This window comes from Uloborus diversus, chromosome 8 (assembly GCF_026930045.1).
Source record: "Uloborus diversus isolate 005 chromosome 8, Udiv.v.3.1, whole genome shotgun sequence".
NCBI lineage: Eukaryota > Metazoa > Arthropoda > Arachnida > Araneae > Uloboridae > Uloborus > Uloborus diversus.
Window position 1 is genome coordinate 67,200,960 of NC_072738.1, and position 21,581 is coordinate 67,222,540.

Genomic DNA, 21,581 nt, shown 5'->3' on the forward strand with positions numbered 1-21,581 from the left:
GAATCTAATAGTTTTTTCTTCTTGTTGTTGTTGTCGTGTGGCAATTCGAAGTGCGCTGCTTCACTTTTCCAACTGCACCGTAATTTGGTGTGATGTCCGACTTCCACAGTAAACACATGCCATAAGGACCAGTTTATAGGGTAGGCAACCATTCACAGCATAACAACACATTCACACAATTGAAGGACAAGGACAGGAGAGAGAAAGTACATCCATGCCCGAGCCGGACTCGAACCCGGGACCTCTCCATCATAGTCAGACTCTTTTGATCACTAGACAGGGCGGGTGGCAACAATTTCTTCTGAGAGAGAAGTATCACCTCAAATTTTCGAAATTAGAGCAAAAACACTAAAAATGTTCACTAATTCTAGTTGCAGTAAAAAGTCATACTTTTGCGTTAGCAGATGTCAACTATGATGAAATTTGATGCTCAACCTTGAAAAGGTCAGTTAAGTCATGTGTTATTGACTTAACTGACCTTTAACTCTGATTACACTTAAAAACTAAATATCAAAAATCTAAAAAATCTGCTTATTGTACCGAATTTATACCTCTTTTCTAACGTCAGGGGAGGCATTTTACTTTCTTCAAGAGTACTTAACTGACCATTTGAGGTTTGAACATCAAATTTCATTATAGTTGACATAGTCTAATGCAAAAATATGACATTATTACTGTAATTTAAATTAATGAATATTTTAGTATTTTTTTCAGAGTTTTTAAATTTTGAGGTCATACTTCTCACAGAAAATATCATTTGAATCAAAAAAGAGTTTATGTACTATGTAATGTCTATAGGTGTTGGCCCCTTTTGGCAGGTATTGCATTTCGCTCCAGTAAAAAAAATTGCAAAAACTATGCTCCCTAGTCGGGAAATGTCCGTCAAGTCTTTTCTGACCAGACTGAGACGGGAGAGAAGGTGACGGCTGCAGTGTGCTACTTCAGAATAGATATTGGGGATAGGGGATCTAGCTGCAGTGAAATCTGATCCGATTACACTTATAATCCAAACATGAAACAAATGGAAATTTTTTGATCTCAAATCTAATGAATCTGTTTATTGTACTGAATTTACGACCCATTTCAAGCACCACAGGAGACAATTTTACTCTCTTTAAGATTGCTTAACTGACCTTTTGAGATTTGAACATGAAATATCTTCACATTTGACATCTTTTAAACAAAAAATATGAATCTTTTACCGTATTAAAAATTGGAGAGCATTTTAGTGTTTTTACCAAAATTTTGAGGCTGTATCGCTCACAGAAGATATTACATTTGATTGGAAAAAGATTTGATATCCGTAATGTCCATAGGGATTGTCAACTTTTGGCAGGAATTATATTTCGAACCGGAAAAAAAAGTGCAGAACGAGGCACCCTAGTGTCTACATCAAATGTTATTTATTAACCGTCAACGAAGTAGAAATGAAATGTAGAATATACCTGTGCAAGAGGGGAAGAAGATGCCGACGAGGAGTGTAAAGGAGGTGGAAATGTCAACCAGCAACTGGTTATAAGTTTTCTCTCCTCTAGTGTTGGAATCCTCCGGATTTTCAGAAAGGTCGATGTAGTCACCCTTTTCCCGGAAACGAGGCTTCAAGTTATCTGAAACACAAGATTCAGTTCAGAGTTTCATCTGAAACATGTGAAAGAGAAAATGGAAGCACGAAAGTTTCAGTTACCAGAGTTACCCGAAACATATGGACACAAATTTCAATTCAAGGTTTCATTCAAAACACAAATACCTTGTTCAGTTCAGGTTTTTGTTTCGAACACGTGGGTGCGAGATATACTTTAAGGCAGGGGTTCTCAAACTGGGTGCCACGGCACCCTGTGGTGCCTTAGGAAGAGGTGAGGGGTGCCGCGACCATGGTATCAATATTTATACAAATGTGATGCGCCAAATATGGCCGTGCAGACCAATAAAGTCACCTGCTCATTTCTTGTTGTAGCGTAACACAAGTTCGCTAAATCATGACTTCATGGTCATCAGAAAGCATAACTGCAAGCGTTATCAAAAAACAGAACTACCAGGAAACAGTGTAGCAAAAGTTATTACAGAAGACTGATATAAAAACTACTTGATATCATTGCACGGTGAGTTTTGTTTCTACAGGCTTCACTGTAGTTTACTAGCATCAAATGGTTCTTGAAGTCCAATTTATGTAGTTGACAGATTAAAAAAAAAATTCTGTTTCGTCATTTTTCCTGCGATTTGATAACCTAGAAAAGTAGATCATAGCTCAATAAGGTCATGACACTCTGGTAACCTTATAACACTGGAGTAACTGGTGGAGAATGATACTGTGCTGCATATGCTGCTGCACATACGTGCACGAACTGTACGCAGGAGTGACAATAAAAAAGGTAAAAAACAAAAACAGATAATAACAAATTATCAGTTCCATCGAATGAAATGGCTGATCTTTTTCCTTTCCATGCGGAAAGGAACTTCCAACGGAAGTAAACATGGAATTTTCGGTAATGTTTGTGAGGTTATCAAATTTATCTTAATAAATTTTATATTGACATTAAAGAATTTTTCAATTCTTCTTGGTTTGATCGTAGGTTTCGGAGTTTTTTTTTTGTCTTCAACTCTGCGTGAAGTAATCCATGCCCAAACTTGGAATTGTGAAGGACTCATGATCCAAAAAGATCAAATCGCCTTAGAATACAAAGGAATTTTCAAAATACTGCATTCGAGATTAAAGAAATAGCAACATATGAAACATGTGAGCTACAAAAATTTATGTCAAGATATGTTACAGAAACGTGCGAACAATGATTTTTACATTCTGCTGCAAAGAGCTGAATTTGACATGACTTCCCTCCCCCTTCCATTTATTACAAATTTTTAAATTCAAGGTTTGTTGCCATTTTTCAAAATTTTCAAGGTTTCCAAGTATTTTTCATTTGCTTAAAAACAAATCATGCAATTTTTCGGGAGTTAGCCCCCTTCCCCCTCCAACAACGCGAGGTCATAAGCTATTATAGCTTGCTTAGCTTATAGGTAATTCCGGCTCTGCTGTGAAAGATAAGATTTCTTACCAAAGAACACTCCGCTGTAAAGACCGGGTATAGCTTGTATGGATCGGACCTCGTTCTTCTCAAAGTAGGGGTCACACTCATAGATCAAGTCGGTCTGGTTGACTCCGGACACGGTCTGGTTGCCGGCCACGTGACAATACTCGTAAAACAGAGAATCGGTCACGTTTCTCTCCTTGGTGCAAGTAGCATTGGAACGCAGAATTCTGTCACCCAACGAGCAGAAGCTGCAAAATATCAACAGGTTCTTTGGCAGTTGTTCAAAATGAAGTTCAAACAGGTGATGGTTTTTAGCCTACTTTCCCAGTAAAAGTCAGAAAAAAAGAAGAAGAAAGCATGAAAGAAGGCTTAATGCATCTTAAAAATATCGCGAAAAACAAAAAAAAAAAAGTCAAAAAAAAATAATTAAATAAATATCGAAAAATTGAAAATTGGAAAGTAGGGTATTGAGATGGGGAAAAATGTCTGTCGGTCTGTCTGTCTGTCCCCCCTAATAACTTTCGAATGAATTGTCCGATTCGAACAAACTTTTTTTTGTTCGAAAGATCTCGGCGAGGACACCTCATTCCCACATTTCACTTTTTGATTTGAATTATTTTTTGTTCAATTTTGAACAGTTCAAAAAAACTTAACATTAGCGCCTACGGGAAAATTCAAGGCAATTCCGAACTGTGAGGCGAATTTGCTTCAAACAAACTTTGTAGGAAAAAGCTTTTGATGAAAAACTGGTACATAAAATATCTTTTTGATTTGAACAATTTTCCGTTCAATTTTGAACAGTTCAAATCCCTTAACATTAGCGCCTACGGGGAAACTGAAAGTCAATGTAGATTCCGTACTTGAAGGCAGATTTACTTCAAACAAATTTTGTTGGAAATAGCTCTTGACGCCAAACTCCAGACTTCGACTCCGAGAATTTAGGGGCACTTGACTCCGACTCCGACTCCTGTGCCCGACAATTTATCGGACTCCGACTCCCCGACTTCGACTCTGACTTCGTAGCTTTGGCAAAAATTTATACACGAAGGACAAATGACTGATTCCGATTCTTAGATATTCGACTCCGACTTCTTTACCCCAAAATGAGATTGACTCCGACTCCGCAGCTATGGTTTTGCAACAGGGGAAAAAGAAACGATTTTTTTTTGATACGATGTATTTATTTTAATGAGCTTGTTAATTTTAATTATTATTTTCTCGTTTTGAAAGCTGTTAAAGATTTTTTTAATGGAAAAAAGTGTATTAACTGCTTTGTTTAAAAGTTGCTGCTATTTTATTTGTTCAGTTTTATTTTTTTTTACGCATCTAATTTTTTTAGATGAGTGAGGAATATTTTATTCCTAGAAATCAGCTTAAAGTATTTTAAAAATATGTTTGAAAACATTTGCGATTTTAGCTATTTTTGAGAATATTGATCAGGTACTAGAAAGTAGTATGGGTATACGGGAAAGTAGGCTCGTCTAGTTCTAGACAGAACTTCTTGTTCAAATTTGGGTCCATATCGTCGGAACCATACTAAACTAACGAATCTAAAAATTGGTAGTTTTAAGAAGCGCCAAAACAATATTTTTTTCCCACCAATGTTCTCGACAAGCATTTCATTTGTAATAAAATTTCAAGCATATTCTTCAATCAGAGTTTAAGAATAAGCTTTGAATCAAATATTCTTGACGTAAACTATGAACATGCAGCTCCATCCGAGTTTATTCCGTATCCTTGAAGAAAAAAAAGTCTTTTCGAATCACATTTATGAAATTCGTTACATACACACACACACACACATACACACATATATATATATGTAGGCAATATCGTACCAATAGTTGCACCCAAATACTCTACAAAGACTCCAAATATGTTAGATACTTGCTTCATTGTATGAAGTTTATGAAGAACATATAGGTTCTACTTCTAAATATTGTTTTATCTGCAGTGTTTATTTTTATTGAAGTTATTGCAAACATCCTTTCTTAGAAAACGATAAACTGTTTTCCCTCAAATTTTGAATTCCTGACACTAACGAAAACATCAAAAATTCTTTGAATTTGAAAGTGCCAAACTCTATGTCTAGCACACCTGTAAGGAACTGCCATCCCTGGAAACTAATAGATGCGTCCATTTCCGCCAATAAACCGGATGTTTGCTTTTCCACACCATCGGTGGTCAGGCTGTACATAGTATTTAACGATCCATCATATTCAGAGATTTTTCAGCCCAACCTATCTGTTTATGTATTTGCACTTATAGTACAAGCAAAACCAAAATTTTTCAGATACTTACGCAGGCTCGTCTTTACCGTTCATGTTGTAGAAGACCCCGACGTATACACAGACGATGGATATGATGACGCAGACAAGAGCGACGGGGGCAAGCTTGCTGACGAAGGCGACGCCGATAAATACCATAATGCCCACCAGAACCAGAAGAATACTGCCGTACGTTCGGAAGTTATGATACATTATTTCCTGGTCCGCCAAGTCGCCGTACAGGGCCAACTCTGGCGCCAAGTAGTTCTGGAACAAAGGTAACAGTCATTCATATCATGCAACAAATATTTCCGGCATATGACATGCTAATTACATCCGCGTAAAATAGAACGAAGTTATGAAATCATTGAATTTTAAAGAGCCACATTTCAAATAACACTACAACTAGTTCTAATCAGTGCGATTCTAGTTCTCCTCATATTAACTTATCTGTCGTTTTTGACTTGGTTACGTGGTGAATTCAACACGCGACTGGTCGAAAACGACAGAAAAGAATTTCGATTAGTACGAGAATTGCCGTGAATGTTTTTGAAAAAAATAAAGACAGTTATGGTTTTTTAAGCTGTTAAAATTGTTCACTCTTTTTGAAGTTATGCTTCCTTGATAACGATGAGAGTAAAATATGTAACAATGTGGAGGAGGTATCGTTAGTTAGATTCGCTAATCAACGAGTTAAATTATTATTTTTGATTAAACTAATTTATGTTGCTTGTTCGTTTGATTACAGGATACTGTTTTAAAATCTATCCCCGGAAAAAATGTCAATAAAATTCAAAACTACTACCATTGATCTCAAAACAATTTCAGCTTCTTTTACAATCGAGAACTACCAAATGCATCCATCCTTTCATACTCTTCGTGAATGAAAGCACTTTTATAAAATCTACAGTGAACTTCTGCAAGGCATTCATTACTGAACATGGAGGCAATACCTGGGTGCAAACACGTCAAAAAGTAACTATCTTTTCCATACCTGATCATCAAAATGGATACCAAGACATAACTTTTAAGAACTTTTTCCGCACATAACAATAAAATTTTTTTGTAATTATATCCCGTAGTTGGGAAAATAAATGTACTTTATCACTATTTTGTTCCCATAAATTTGGCCATTTAATTCCTCCCAGACGATATTCTATGTAACTCATTTTGTGACGTTAATTTCTTTCACAATTTACACTTTCAGATTTCAGGCACAGAAAGAATCTTAAATTTCTTTAAATTTGAAGTCATTAATTTTGGATGTGCCATTCTGAATTAAAACAGTGCTACACTTAGAAACTAAGGGGTGTAGTTAAAAGTGTTCCTATCCTCAATCTGCTTCAGGTTTTGCAATGTACGTTCGTAACTTTTTCATGTTCTACTTAGTTGTTATTATAGGTGTAGCCGCTAGACACATCGTGCCTGTAACAAATATTTCGTGTTTCTACACCTCTTCATCAGACCACAGCCGGCCAACATACGTATACATGCATACATATATGCTCACTCCATTTTATTTATGTAAATAAATATAAACATAAATTAATGAGAGTTCAAAAAGTTATAAGATGTCTTTATCAGATCATTTTTGCAGCATTCAATGCCAAAACGTTTGGTTTTAGTAATCAGAGACTCTCAGAAATAGAACGATAACTGTTGAGGATTCTTCAATCATAAGACAAATTTCTTCATTTGCAACGATTCTTTCAATAGCTCGGTTAGGAACTCAAGCTCAAATGCCAAGAAATTTTGTTTTATTTGACAAAAGGTTTACTCAAAGACTTTTTTTACGGAGTAATTTCTACAAATACGACGAAAATTTTGTAATATTTGATGATTTGAGCGTGCGTTCCTGACCTGAGAGAGCTTAATAATTTTATTCACTTAAAATTTTTAAATAAATGAAATGTCTCTTGAAAACACAAAACTCATAAGTTCGCAATTTTTAAATTTGTGAAAAATACTTTGAGCTACAATACTAGTTTTAAGAAGAATGATTGAAAATAGCTCCAAAGAAAGCGAGAAAATTAGAAACATAATTTAGAACTTTTTTAAATAACAAAGTTCTACTTTCATAAAAACTAAGAGCTCACCAGGAAGATCTCAACGGCGCCAACCAGGTACATAGACCCGGCCAGGGTGGTTGCCAGATAGAAGAGGATCCCCACGGCACCCCCGAACTCAGGGCCTAGAGAGCGGGAGATCATAAAATACGATCCTCCCGCTGAAAGAAAGATTTTGTTAGTCTAACATTACTTAATTTTTTTCTCTTTCGCAGAAAAATAATTTATGCTAAAGCACATTTTAAAGAATTTGAATGATTAGAAAAAAAAAAGTTGCAAATTCTCAATTGAGTCAAACTTATTCTTTATGTTAACTCCTGAACTGTTGATTGGTCCGCTGCTGTTGGAACAAAATCGATGCGATCGCCCCACAAAGTTCATCATCAACATGACTTTTGGAATTATGAACGTCTGTCAAGTCTGCGTGATTTGATATCTCCTAAGGTCAATAGGGCACAAAATCCAGCACGAACATGACTTTTAAAATTATGGACGGCAGTGAAGTCTGAATTGTTTGATGTCTCGTAAGGTCAGTAGTACACAAAATCCAGCATGAACATGACTTTAGAAATTATGAACGAATGACAAGTCTGCGTGGTTTGATATTTTGTAAGGTCAATAGCGCACGAAATCAAGCACAAGCATGACTTTTGGAGTTATCAAACAATGCAGACTTGGCTGCCTTCTATAACACCAAAAGTCATGCTTGTGCTTGATTTCGTGCGCTATTGACCTTACAAAATATCAAACCACGTAGACTTGTCACCCTTTCGTAATTTCTAATGTCATGTTCATGCTGGATTTTGTGTACTATTGACCGTACGAGATATCAAACAATTCAGACTTGACTGCCTTCTATGTCTCGTAAAGTAAATATTGCATAAATCCTGAACCAACGTAGCTTTTGGAATTATGGACAGCTGTCAATCCTGCATGGTTTGATATTTTGTAAGGTCAATAATACACAAAATCCTGCATCCAACACGGCTTTTGGAAATATGACTGTCAAGTCATTTCACATTTTTTCAGACAGCTACCGACGACCTGTGGAATCTATGCCACGTCGGGTTTTTGCTCTATTCCAGGAAAATGGAGTTCTCATGTGATAGTATTATCGTGCATCCAATGACTTTTAGCATTTCACTGATCATTATTATCATTCTACAAGCATAAGATTTAAATATAATTATGCTTCCTGTACCGAGTATAATGTTCGTTCTCAGCCAAAAGGTTAATTTATTCCCTAACTTTAAATTTTAAAGTTTTTTATTCCATTAACAGATGTGGAAATAACATTTTTAGGCAATAATATAAAGAAATTAAGAGTAGACACTTCGTTAGGATTGATTCAAAAGTGACATAGTTTTCTTTTCAAACGTTTAAAAGTTTTTATACAATCCATAAGTAAGAATTCTTACAAAGATGGCCATTTCAACTGTTGGCAAAAAAGAATAACAAAGAACAGTTGTTCAAAAAACTTATTATAAAAAACAGAGATAGTGCAAATGTATGAGGATACCTACCCGGTACTATACCATTCGTCGCAATGGCACTCAAAGATATAACAGTGGTGAAGGTCTAAAAGAGAAACAAACAAAAGTAATTTCAACAGTTGATTCAATCCGTATATTTGATGCAAATACACAGCATATATTGTAAACTGTTCAAATCAGTTTTAGTTCTTTATTAAATTGCTGAAAGTTATAGAAAACTATATTGGGCCAAAGCTTGTCAAGTTCTATGCCTCTAAATTTGCTTATTTGCTATTCACTCTAGGATCATTATGTTATAAATACCCTATATCCTGAATAAGTTGAAAAAATTAGTTTAAATTTTTTATGTGCTTTTTTGGTAATTTTAAACTTATTGTTCATTTCACATTCTTAACTCAGTCTTTTAAATGTGGATGAAGACTTTTATGTCTTGAAGTAGCAAGAGTATAATTTCAATTCATGTATATTTTTCAATGCTTCAGGATTTTTCGTCCTTGACATCTGAGGATTTCTGAAAATATTCAAATGTCTTAATTGAAAAGGAAGCGCAACCGAAGAGAAACCGAGTCTATAAACGTTAAACTGAACATAAAATAATGCCACTAAGATCAATCTGGCTTAACATAAAATCCGCGCACCCCCCTTTTTTTTTGTTACTTGCACTCATTTCAATATTTCTTGATTAGATAAAAGAAAACTTTTTATTATGTTGCTGATGATTTGCGTTATTATTGGTAATCATTGTTCTCCTACTGATGACTGTAGTTAGTTATTGCTACCAACAGTAAAACCTGGTGCTAAGGATTTTGAAATGTATAATGAAATAAAAAACTTGATTCATGATTACCACAAGCGAAAGAAGAAATCTCTTCTTTTATTTCAATACAAGTAAAAAAAAAACAGGTAGTATTAAATTTTTTCCAAAAAGCAAGTTTACAGTTGAAGCAGTGAGAAGCAAAGGGATGTAAGTGGACATTTTTAAGTTTTAAGTAAAACGCGTTTAAAGATAACATCCTAGGTAGACTTTCATTGAATATTTTTTCTAAATCATGCTCTACATTGGCACCTACCAAGGCTACTAGTACTATCTCTTGCCGCAAGACAAAGGAGAGATACCCCTACTATTTGTACTGGATGTCTACAAATTTTTAATTTTGCCACTTACATCCCTTTGCTTCTCACTGCTTCAGTTGTACATGACCTAACGTGCTACATTTGAATTTTAAAAGGCCACACTTTAATATTTAAGTTTTACTAGAAAGTTATATTACGAGCCGCAATAAAGAGCATCTTATGAACCGGAAAAATGATGCATCAACATATTATCTAGTGAATCAATAACTTACAACACAACAACAGAGGAAGACGGTGATGAATCCGACGATAGCCCCGGCCGTACCCACGATCCATACCAATCGAATGAAGAAGATGACCCCGAAGATGTTCTGAATACAAGGAAGGTACACGCCGGCGATTGTCCCCAGGTTAGCTTTCTAGAAGAAACGAATGAAATCATTGATCGGTTATCACATTAATTTATATTTCTAAAAAACAATGTATGAGATCCTTTTTTCTTACACAAATCCAACTTATCCGAAATCGGAACGGAGATAATTTAAAGCCTAGAAATTCACAAAAGATTTTTTTAAAAAATGAAACACGAAGTTCTGCCCAGAACTAAACGAGCCTACTTTCTCATATACAAATATCGACTTTCTAGTAACTAATCAATATTCTCAAAATTAGTTAAAATCGTAAATTATTACGAACCTATTTTTTTAAAAATTTTAACCCGATTTCTAGAAATAAAACATGCCTCGCTCATCTGAAGAAATGGATGTGTGAAAAATAAATGAACGAACAAATAAAATAGTAGCACCTTTTAAACAAAGCAGATTATATATTTTTTTTCCGTTAAAAAAAATCTTTACGCTTTGAAAAAAGAAAAAAAAAGAAAAAGAATGAAAAATAAAAAGCTCATTAAAATAAATACATAGGTACATTATGTTAAAAAAATTGTTCGTTTTTCCCACTTCTAAAAAAAGAAATGAATAAATGCACTTTCAAAATAAATAAAAAACAACAAAATGTCAAGTTATGTATGTAGTTTTCATTATCCAAAAAAAAAAAAAATGTCTGCCCGTATCTTTATGTAGGAACATAATGTCTCCGTCGAACACTGAATACATAAAGTAAAACTTTAGCGTGAAAATAAAAAGAAATCATATCAACAATAATTATTTTAAAGTAAAAACCGTGGCTGCGGAGTCGGAGTCAAACTATCTTTTGGGGTAAAAGAGTCAAATTCAGACGTCGAAGGTTTTTAATTGAAAGACTCGGAGTCGGAATAGGTCGTTTTCCCTTAAAGTCCGTTACTCTGCCAATTTTTTCGGAGTCGGACTTTTTTGGGATAAAGGAGCAGGAGTCGAAGACATTAAATTTCCAAGAGTCGGAGTCAGTCATTTCCCCTCCGTGTTTAATTTTTTGCCAAAGCTACGGAGTCGGAGAGTCGAAGTCCGACTAATTTTCGGGTATAGGAGTCGGATTCAGAGTTGGCTGCCCTAAAATTCTAGGAATTAGAGTCGAGAGTTGGTAATCAAAAGCTATTTCCAACAAAATTTGTTTGAAGAAGAGCCGCTTTTAAGTTCGGGATTTATATTAACCTTTAGTTTCGCAGTAGGCGCCAATGTTAAGGGAACTGAACTGTTAAAAATTGAACGGAAAATTGTTCAAATCAAAAAAATATTTCCTATACATGCTGATCTTCAAAAAAATTTTCCCACAGAATTTGTTTGAAGCTAATTCGCCACTAAGTTCGGGATATTTGTCTTGAATTTCCCCGTATTTGTTAATGTCAAATGTTTTTCGACTGTTCAAAATTGAACGAAAAATAGTTCAAATCAAAAAATGAAGCATGGAAATAAGGTGTTCCCGCTGAGATCTTAAAAAAAAAAAAAAAAAAAAAAAAAAAAAAAAAAAAAAAAAAAAAAAAAAAACCAATGTTCGAATCAATGTTCGTTTAAAACAATGTTCGATTATTCACTCAAAAGTTAGTCGATCCGGGGGGGGGGAGACAGACCGACAGTCATTTTAACCCATCTCGAGACCCTACTTTTCAATTTTTTTGTTTTTCGATACTTATTTATTTAATTATTTTATTTGTTTTTACACTTTTTTCTTTGTTTTTCGCGATACTTCAAAGATGCATTAAGCTTTCTATCATGCTTTTTTCTTCTTTCTCTAACTTATACTGAGAGAATAGGCTAAAAACTGCAAAAGTGCTCTGAATTTAGCTTTAGCCTCATAAAATTGTCTTTTTCCCGCACGAATGAATTTACGTATCGTTTCGAATTTTATAACAGGTTGAAGTCTGCAAAAACTGCCCTAGGTTACTCACTTTGTTATCAACATAAGAATTCCTCCCATGCTTACCCAAGCATCAATGAATTCTTTCAATTAGAGCGCCATGTTATTAAAATCATAATGTGGCTTGAGTTTTAAAGAAAACAGCTGTGACTAAAATATTTTGAGAGCACGTAAAGCTGAGTATGTTACAAATTAGTAAATTCATTTAGTCATTAGTCTTCCTAAGCAAATGAAAATTGCTAAAATGATTTACTTTTTTGACGAGTCTGATTTTCGAGAGAGAAATAACTTCGAGTAGTTATGTCAGATTACAGTTGGATCTCTGTAAACGACGCTCTATTTAGCGACTTTCTCTATTTAAAGACGATTTTTTACGGTCCCAGATGCTCCACTGTAGTTATAAATGCATTCTATTTAAGGACGCATTTTACTTAAGGACGATTTTTTGTGGTGCCTTCAAAGTCGTTTAATAGAGAGCCAACTGTATGTTTATCAATTCGTAGAAATTCGAACTATTAAATGACAGAGATAGAACAATAGAAATTGTAAACTCACTTTGGGGGCCGCTTTCCCTTCCTGCTCCTCAACGTTGGGGATAGCAACGTTGTAATTGGCCAAAGTACTGAGAAAGGTGGACACGTGGGGGCGTTCCGCCATCTCCTCCTACAAATATTAACAACAAAAGTGAGCGATGCATTACTGAACCTTGGAAGTGAAATTTTTATTGAAACATTATTGTCATCTTTTACAATCCAAATGGAAATAATTTGATTATATAAAAATTTCTGTTACAAAAGATTCACTCGACTAATAGCAGTATATCATTAAATTGAAAAATTAGCGTAAAGCACAATTGAGCACGAAGACATTTTCTTGTTCATTTGTGTTTTATTTACGTTGGTTTTTCAATTTAATCATCTTGTAGCACAAAGCTTATTTGATCTTTTGTCATTTAATAGCATTATAAATAAAATTTAAAATTTCGATTTGGTACAAATATTTAAATTCGCACAAATAATTATAGCTAAAACATTCATTGAATTATTTAAAAAATATAATTTTATAATTCTAATGAAATCATTAATGCAAGTACATTTGGAATCGATGTTTTTTACCCATACATATTTTTAAACATCACTTACTAATGTAAATTACGCTATTTATCTTTTCTCATACTGTTAAACTTGTAAACCGTTGCATTTTAAAAATAACCCCTTAAATTTATAAATATTTCAGTTGCATACTAACACGTAAAAATATTGTGCAGAAAGCAAAAAGTTATTGAGGAAATAAAAATGTTATTTCATTAAAATTTTGAACAACAATTTTAAAAGAAGGTGTTTGAAAATATTTAAAGCAACAAAATAGTAAGCAAATCTTTCATATTTATTATTAATCAGTTGTTGTGAAGAAGATTGATCACAAGTGACTTTAAAAGGTTTCAATAGTTAAAATATTTTAAATATTTAATTATCAGGAAAAGAACATTGAAAATGACATTTAATTTGTTATGAAACATTTTTGGCATTGGAATATCATTTTTAAAATATCAACATTAAAGAGCCAATCATCAAGAGGTACCAAATTCATTATATGTATTAGTCAGAAACGACATTCAAAACAATAGCTTTTTAAACTATTAATCAACATTTCATGTGGAACCATCAAATGGGGTAATTTAGTGCCACCATGGGGTGAGATTGTGCCATATCATTAAAATCAATATCAAAACAAAAAGGTTAAATTAAGCAACGCAAAAGGTAATGTATCATTGATTTTTTTAAATTAAGTTATTTTCTTTCTACCTAGCAAAAGGAGGGAGGGGGGGGGGGAGGGATTTTCGTTTCGTATTAATTGAAGTACAAAATTTCTAAAATTAAATTCTTTTCTCTTCGGATAGTAGGAACTTTGAGGGATAATCTCAAAAAATAACAACCAATTATTGGTCGTTATTCTTTTTAGGATTTTTATTATTACACAGAATACACTTAAATCTGAAATTTCAGACTATGTTCGCATTTGAACTGAAAAAAATATTTTTTTCATTTCAGGTAGGAAGATATTTTCATAAATTCAAATGATTCCCTTTAAATTCTTAGCACGGGCATAGCCGTGCGGGTGCAGTTAGTCTGTTACAACAGTGTTCCATCTCCAATACTTACGCCGCAATCTATGTGGCTCAATCTACCCCTGTTGTCACACGGTCTCCCCATTTGACAATACTCTATAAGATGCGAAAAAAACATGGGAACTTTATTTAATCATACTAGTAATCTCAAGTAAGATAATTTGATTTATTTGCCATTTTTAGTATTGCTGTACGAAATTAGTTCGGATCAAAAATTTAACTTTCAATCAGGTAATTTTGGTAGCTTTTACGTGTGTACGTTATTTGATTAACGTATTTACAATTCTCCAATAACTTGAGCTAGTTTTCTCATTATTTTTGACCAGTCAAGATCAAGATTTATTTCTATTTTTAGAAGTATGCTTTAAAAACTTAATGGAGAAGAATTAAAATAATTGCTTCTAGTAATCAAAGCAGAAATAAAGGTACAATTGTATCTTCTCAATTTCGTCTGATCCCGTAATTACTTTTAAATATTAATTCATTTTATTCCCTTCTCTAATTATAATTTGAAGTTTCGTTTTAAATTTTGAAATATGATAGTCACTTTTAATTCTGTAAATATTGATGGTAGGGCATTCAAAGGAAGCATTATAAATTTTTGAACAGTAGTAATTACTTGCTTCCGTATTTTTAGGCATGTATATCTAGCAAAGAAATTTCAAACTACAAATAAGAAATTGGCACTATGGGGCATTTTTTTTGGAGGTAAAAGATAAAGTAATGAAAAAAGATCAAGAAAAGCAGGTTTTCGAACATTTCTTCGATGTTATTTATTACTATCAACCATTGTGTTTAAGAAGTAAAATTGGAGCATAATTACTTAAAAAGTATTGTATTCGTAGAAAACGTTTCACTACGACTTCAGTATAAACTTTACTTTAATTACTTTTGTATGACTTTTGACTAGATTTATCGAGATGTTGGCACATACATATCGTCGCCTCAGACAATCAATAACACATACGAGCCTGAAAACAACTGTAAGATATCCTACTGTTGTTTTGAGTCGACGATATATATACTAACAAATGTATGACAACCGAAATATCCATTTTATTACCTATAGCTCTTGCCTAGTTCAAGGTAACGAATTTTCTCCTGGTGTTTGTACGTACGAATGTATGAAGCAAAGCTTAAATGTTACGCGGATTGAAAGTTGTAGTTCGTAAGTAGGATATAGTTATGCGCCTTCTTTTTTTATTTGCAGTCGGATGTTCTAAAAGGGCTTTTACTCGTTTTATTGTGCCAAATTAATGTTCATTTTTATTCAGACTAAAGTACAGTTATAATTTGACGACCATTCGGCGATATATTCACAAGTTTTTTTTCGCCAATTCTTTGTAGTCAACTAAGAAATGAGTCGCCATCTTAGTGAATTTTTTTTTTTTTTACCAAGTAACGAAAAACAAAGATACAAAATCTAGCGCCCATTTGGTGATATTGATGTAATTTTTATAAGGTTAAAAATAATTGTAGAAGAAAACTTACGCTGTAGAGGTAGAGGTTTTTTTCGAAGTGGGCCGCATCCTTTGCATCTGCCCTATTGTCATCGGATTGATGGCCATCACCTGTAACAAAGACGGAAAACTAGCTCAAAACGCACCCTTCGACCACATTGGGACAACAGAAATATACGAGATGAATATAACTTGGAGATTCGTTCATATTTAAAACTTGGAATCTGCATGAGAACTAGAAATATATTTGCAGTAGAACCTCTCAATAAAAGACACTAAGGAGAATGGACATTTTGTCATTTACATAAGGTGTCTCTTCTTCGAAGGTAGTTGAGTTGCCTTATTCAATGTACTATCTTAATATGACTTTGTTATCAGCTTAAAGTACTAGAACTGAATATGTTTTACATATACTAAATGAAATTTATAATCATTCAAATTCCGAAATTTAACCATTTAATAATTCAAATTCAAACAAACATTTAGTAATGGCTAAGTTACCATATAGAAACAGTCTGTACCATACAGAAGTTATTTCAATGTAACTGACTACACGGATCTGTTTGATGTAGCGCAATTTAAATTGTTGTACAGTGTAAATTATAATGAAGGCTCACATTTCAAGTTTTCTGGACAAAACTTGTCATAGGCCGTTTACAATTCGTCAAGCCTGAACCAACTTAAAAAAAAAAATCTGAGAGGGAAAAGCATGCATGCAAATTTCAAGTAGAATTTTTCAGTAAATACTTATACCAATATATATCTTAATGTCTAATTTCCAACAATTAATTTTTGAAGAAATGTGAGCCTTGAGATCCAGTAAATTCAATATTTTTTGTTTAGTTTACATTCATTTTTGTAATTTTTCACTGCAACCGCCCTTTAAACGGAGTGCCCTGAATCAGAGGCAAATATGTGGAGGTCCTAATTCAAAAGGAATGGGGACATAAAAAGTGTCCCTTAAATAAGGGTGTCCATTATTTGGAGATATCCCTTGAAGGAGGAACTACTGTATATATATATACCTTGGGACACTAGCGCATCCAGAAATACCTTCTGAAGAAGGTTTTTTTAAATCAAAAATATCTTCTGAAGGTTTTTTTGGATCAAAACAGCTCTTCATATGCACTACTGTATTATAATTTGCATTTATGGTAAAACCAATGCCTCTGGGAAGTGTTTTTACGCTCAAAACCTCCCTTTCGCTGCGGCACTGTTTTGGAACAAAATCAATCATCTTCGGACGTTGACCCAATTTAACTTATGATAAAATCTTTCAACCGAATAAAATTTTCGGGGAAACAACTGATGTGCTGCCATAGTATTGAGTTATAGCAATCATATCAATCACGTATTCCAGTAACTTAAAGATTCCTTAAACTGCTTTCAAGTATTTTTATTAAAAGCTGAAAGAATCAATGCCTCTTCTAATTCAAGTACGCATTATTTAAATAAATTTAAATTTATAAGAACATTCTTAACGCAGCATGCGATAAAAATCTCTCCTAGTGATCAAAATTTTGCAGACTTCGGGCGTAAAAGTAAAAAAGAGCCAGAAAATAATAATTTACTGCAATTTTTTTGAAACTGATACTTTTCACATTGGTTATTGCTGTTGCAAAGTACGATAAGTATGAAGCTGGGGACTGGATATTCTGAGCAGAAATGTAGTGAAAGTACATGAATTAAATAAGACTAGCTACATTAATAAAACTACATAAAATAAATAAGACTAGCACAAAATTATTAAAAAATAGAGAATGACCCGAGTCTTCGGCCTAAATTGGTAAGAGGCATACTGAGGGGCAGGAATGTCAAAACACGTGCAAGCCTTATTATTATTATTCTTTTTTTATGTACGAGGTGTTCATTCACTGGTCGGCCTACTCTATATGTAAAATAAATTAGCTTATACGCAACTGACTTTTTCAGGACAAAATACCGAATATTTACTACATGAGCCAATCCACGGAAAACGGTCACTTTGTCCCACACGTGACATTGCATACATTTCATTAAAATAATATTTTAAATTATTAATGAACACATTTTTCTCTGCTTAACAAATCAAAAACTTATGTGTGATTTCTTTCCCAAAAAATTCGTCGCTGCCCTTCAAACTTTTAAATTAAATATATGAACCGTCACGTGCGGGTACAAAGGGTTGACGTTTTCGTGGATTGGCCCTATTAAGAAGGTTTTAGAAAATTGATTATTTCTAGGGAAGAAGTAGACTTAAATACCAAATATAAAGACACTGTTGCTTTCAAATTAACAACAAAATCGACCCTTGTTTGGGAATACTTTTTATACGGAGAAGTTTTTTCTTGATCCAATAACCCCCATGCGAGAGTATATTTTTTTCCCTCCAATCAATTTGTCGCATTACTTCCCCTTCATGTCGCAAGAACTCGATAATTAAGAAGCAGGTGGTTGCTGGAATTCGTCTCCAAAATCGATTACTTCAATTTGGAGCAGAAAAAAGGAAGTATTTCTCAGAAACCTACTTGTTCCATCTTCCAAAAAAAAAAAATCTCTTTGGAGAAGATAACGAACTCTGCGAACACTTTTCTTCTTCGGAGGATTCAGACAACTGTTGTTGCCAGGTTCTCGGAAAATGATTAAAGAGCCCAAAGAATTAAATCCCTCAGGATTTTAGTATCCATGGAGTTTGGCGCACTTTTAAAGGAGATATGAAAGAATTTTCATAACTTTTCATAATCTAAGACAAAGAATCTAGGAAAATCTCTCCTCTCCGTCTCCGGCAGACAAAAGCGAGACACGATGCAATGTCATATATTACTTAAGCCCGTTAGAAACGAGATCTTTCATTATCTACATGTTTCTCAAGAATAATTTTCAATACTTTTCCTTCTTTAGAAGGAAATTCATCGAGATTTTTTAAAAAAAATGTACGATGAAAGAGTACATTCAAACGAAAATATAAAAAAGTTCATAAAAGGGGAAAAAAAAAACGTTAAAAAAAGTTTATCACGAGTAAAACAATCCTTATTGCATTCCAATATAATCTAAATCACAAAGAAAAAAACCTTTAATATACAACAGATTATTATGCAGTTAAAGTGTTGGCCAGTATATCATGATGGTAATGATTAGGGTAGACCGGCGTACGTTTATGCATGGGGCACGTTTACGCAGCGCCCTTTTTTCAAAACGAATTATAACTGAAAAGCCAACAGTCATGGCAGATTGATGCTGCTCCCTAGCAAATATTCTCACAAGTTTTTGAGTTCTAGTCGAGCTTTGGTCTAGCATGAGGAAAGGAAAATGTTTTTTACCAAGCTGAGTAAATTTTGCGTTGAACGTTTTGAAGCTCATTGTGAACATAATACTTCCTTAAAAAAGAACAAATATATACGAATTTGCAGAATTTTATCCTTTTTTGAGAATTGTATTTGTATGAACTGAAATGTTATTAAATTTTTTTGCACGTAAGAAATAAATCCAAACTTGGCGATGGGGCACGCTTACGTCAGAGTACTTTTACGCATGTTCTGACTGTGGTGTTACTTAAGTGTGAACCTGACGCCTTTTTCGCTCCGAACTGTTCAAACCTTTTTAGTATTTTCGGGCTATTTAGTTTTGAAAATCATTCTCTCATTTTTAATTAACGTACAAATTCGTATCTTATAGCTTACAATCATATAAAGTTGTTTTCATGCCCCTTCAGGTATGATTTTATATACTATTCAGTCTGTAATAAATTTGCTTTATTTTAACGATGGCAATACATTATGTTTGAAACACTAACAGAACCACTTTCGGTGACAAAATAAATATGCATAAATGTGCCCCGTGTCCGGGGCAAGTTTACGCAACCGACTTGGGCTTTAAAATAATTTTTTTAATGGTCAAAAACAAACTGAGCAACAACTCAATATATCAATTTTGACTCCATTAACTGCTTCATAAAACCGCAATGTCCAAAATTTCCTAAGTTAAAGCATAAAAATTAGAAAATTCATTGAAACAAATCGTCGTAAACGTGCCCCGGTCTATCCTACACGATATTCTCCATCAATTGTCCTGTATTGGGGCAAGAGATTGTATTAGTAGCCCTGGTATGTGCTGTTATAAAAATTGAATGAATTAGAGAAACAATCAAATGAAAGCCTAGCTAAGATTTGCACGAACTTTAATTAAGGCTTAAAAAGTCCACTTACAACTCATTGCTGATCTCTGCTTCAATTGCATATATCAGGAAAAATAATAAAGAATTTGCTGGTATTACTTTGTCCTTACGCCATGCGTGTGCTTCGAAGGTAATTCCAGCGCAACAGGGGCATAGTGGGGTGGAGTAAGTGCGTGTGTGCGGGGGGGGGGGGGCGGGGGTGAATCCCCAGAGTTTTTAGTTTTTACACTCATTTCCAATTCTTATATATTAGTTCATATAAAAGTAATCAATTACAATTTACTATATTGATGCGGAAAAGTCACAAAGACATTACTGCCCCACCCTCCCCAGAAGATGATTTTTGGCTGTACATTAGGGCGGTCCAAAAGTACATGCAAAAAAAATTTCTCCTAGATAACGGGCCACCCCTCAATATTTTTAGACTTGTGGAGATAGTAATGTACTGGAAGAATTTTTGTTTCCTATTTCAACTGAAAGAGGGCGCTCAACCTCCTCCCCTAAACTTCATGCATAAGGAAAGGGGGGCTCAAAAATACAATGAACTGAAAAGAACAATGCTATATATTATAACATGCATTAGTAATATGCATATACATTGCAATAAAATAATTATTTAAAAAGAAAAAAAAAACAATTGGGGAAATTAAATGTTTCTAAACTTGTGACTTTCCTATACTATGGCTAAAGTTAAATTAAGGGGTCATTGAGCACCCTCTTAAAATTTGAGTAAGAAGCTAAAACTTTTACAGCATAATACTATTAGTAAGTCTTAAAAAAAGGGAGTGGCCTGGATTTTTTTCTCATCCACCCTACTGTACATATGTGTGATTATGGCTCAAATAGATTACTTAGCTACTTCCAAATTTTGCTACATGCAAATGGATAAATCGTAACATTGCACTTCGTGTGAACGGTAGAACGTCCCTTTTTAAATTCGCGTCTGAGCAATAAAAACAAAATTAAGTGCATAAACTCGCTTATATGAAAAAATGCTTATCAAAATGTTAAAAGAAAAATAAAACTACTTATACAGTTCAGTTATTTACTTATTTTTGTTACGTGTGAACTAAAATTGCGTGTATGAGAAGTTTTATTGCACCACAATAACAAATGAAAGATATGGGCTAAATAGATGCAGCTAGAGATTAAATTAGAATAGACCGCACGAAAAAGTTCTTCGAACAATATATGAAATAATACCTTCTAGAAAAAAGATTCTTAAAAGCTTCGTAATTAAATGCTTCCTTTTACGTCAACCGGAGTACAGAAAGGAAATGAAGTCCCAGAATTTCACAGAAAGGATTAATTTTTTTCCCTGATAACATTTTTTCTGTTAACATTTGTGAGGAAACATATCTCATTTGGACTTCTTCCGACGGAAACATTTTCTCCCATGCGAGATACTTAGTTGTTAATTCGATAAGCAATTGCCATTTTTTCCCCTTTGAACGGGTAGACACAATAATCAGTAATAGACATAATAACTAGCAAATATAGTTGATTTGAATTCAAGCTGATATCGAGTTAAGTGGCTTTAACAGAAATAGTTACAAGAAGTTTTCATGAAAGTACAAATATAATTATTGCTATTGATTTATCTTAATATAAAATGGAAAATT

At 33.7% G+C, this 21,581-nt stretch overlaps 1 protein-coding gene across 1 annotated transcript in view; it reads right to left on the bottom strand.

Moving 5' to 3' along the window:
• The window catches only part of LOC129228406 (solute carrier family 12 member 6-like), a 75,380-nt gene extending 55,383 nt beyond the window's left edge, over positions 1 to 19,997 (bottom strand). The window contains exons 1-9 of the mRNA XM_054863085.1: positions 19,991 to 19,997; positions 15,838 to 15,917; positions 12,774 to 12,881; positions 10,199 to 10,345; positions 8,883 to 8,937; positions 7,390 to 7,520; positions 5,328 to 5,560; positions 3,051 to 3,274; positions 1,446 to 1,607 (exon numbers count right to left, since the gene is read on the bottom strand). Coding sequence (XP_054719060.1) covers positions 1,446 to 1,607; positions 3,051 to 3,274; positions 5,328 to 5,560; positions 7,390 to 7,520; positions 8,883 to 8,937; positions 10,199 to 10,345; positions 12,774 to 12,881; positions 15,838 to 15,917; positions 19,991 to 19,997 — 1,147 coding nt within the window. The remainder of the gene's footprint in view (positions 1 to 1,445; positions 1,608 to 3,050; positions 3,275 to 5,327; positions 5,561 to 7,389; positions 7,521 to 8,882; positions 8,938 to 10,198; positions 10,346 to 12,773; positions 12,882 to 15,837; positions 15,918 to 19,990) is intronic.
• Between the last annotated feature and the right edge of the window lie 1,584 nt (positions 19,998 to 21,581).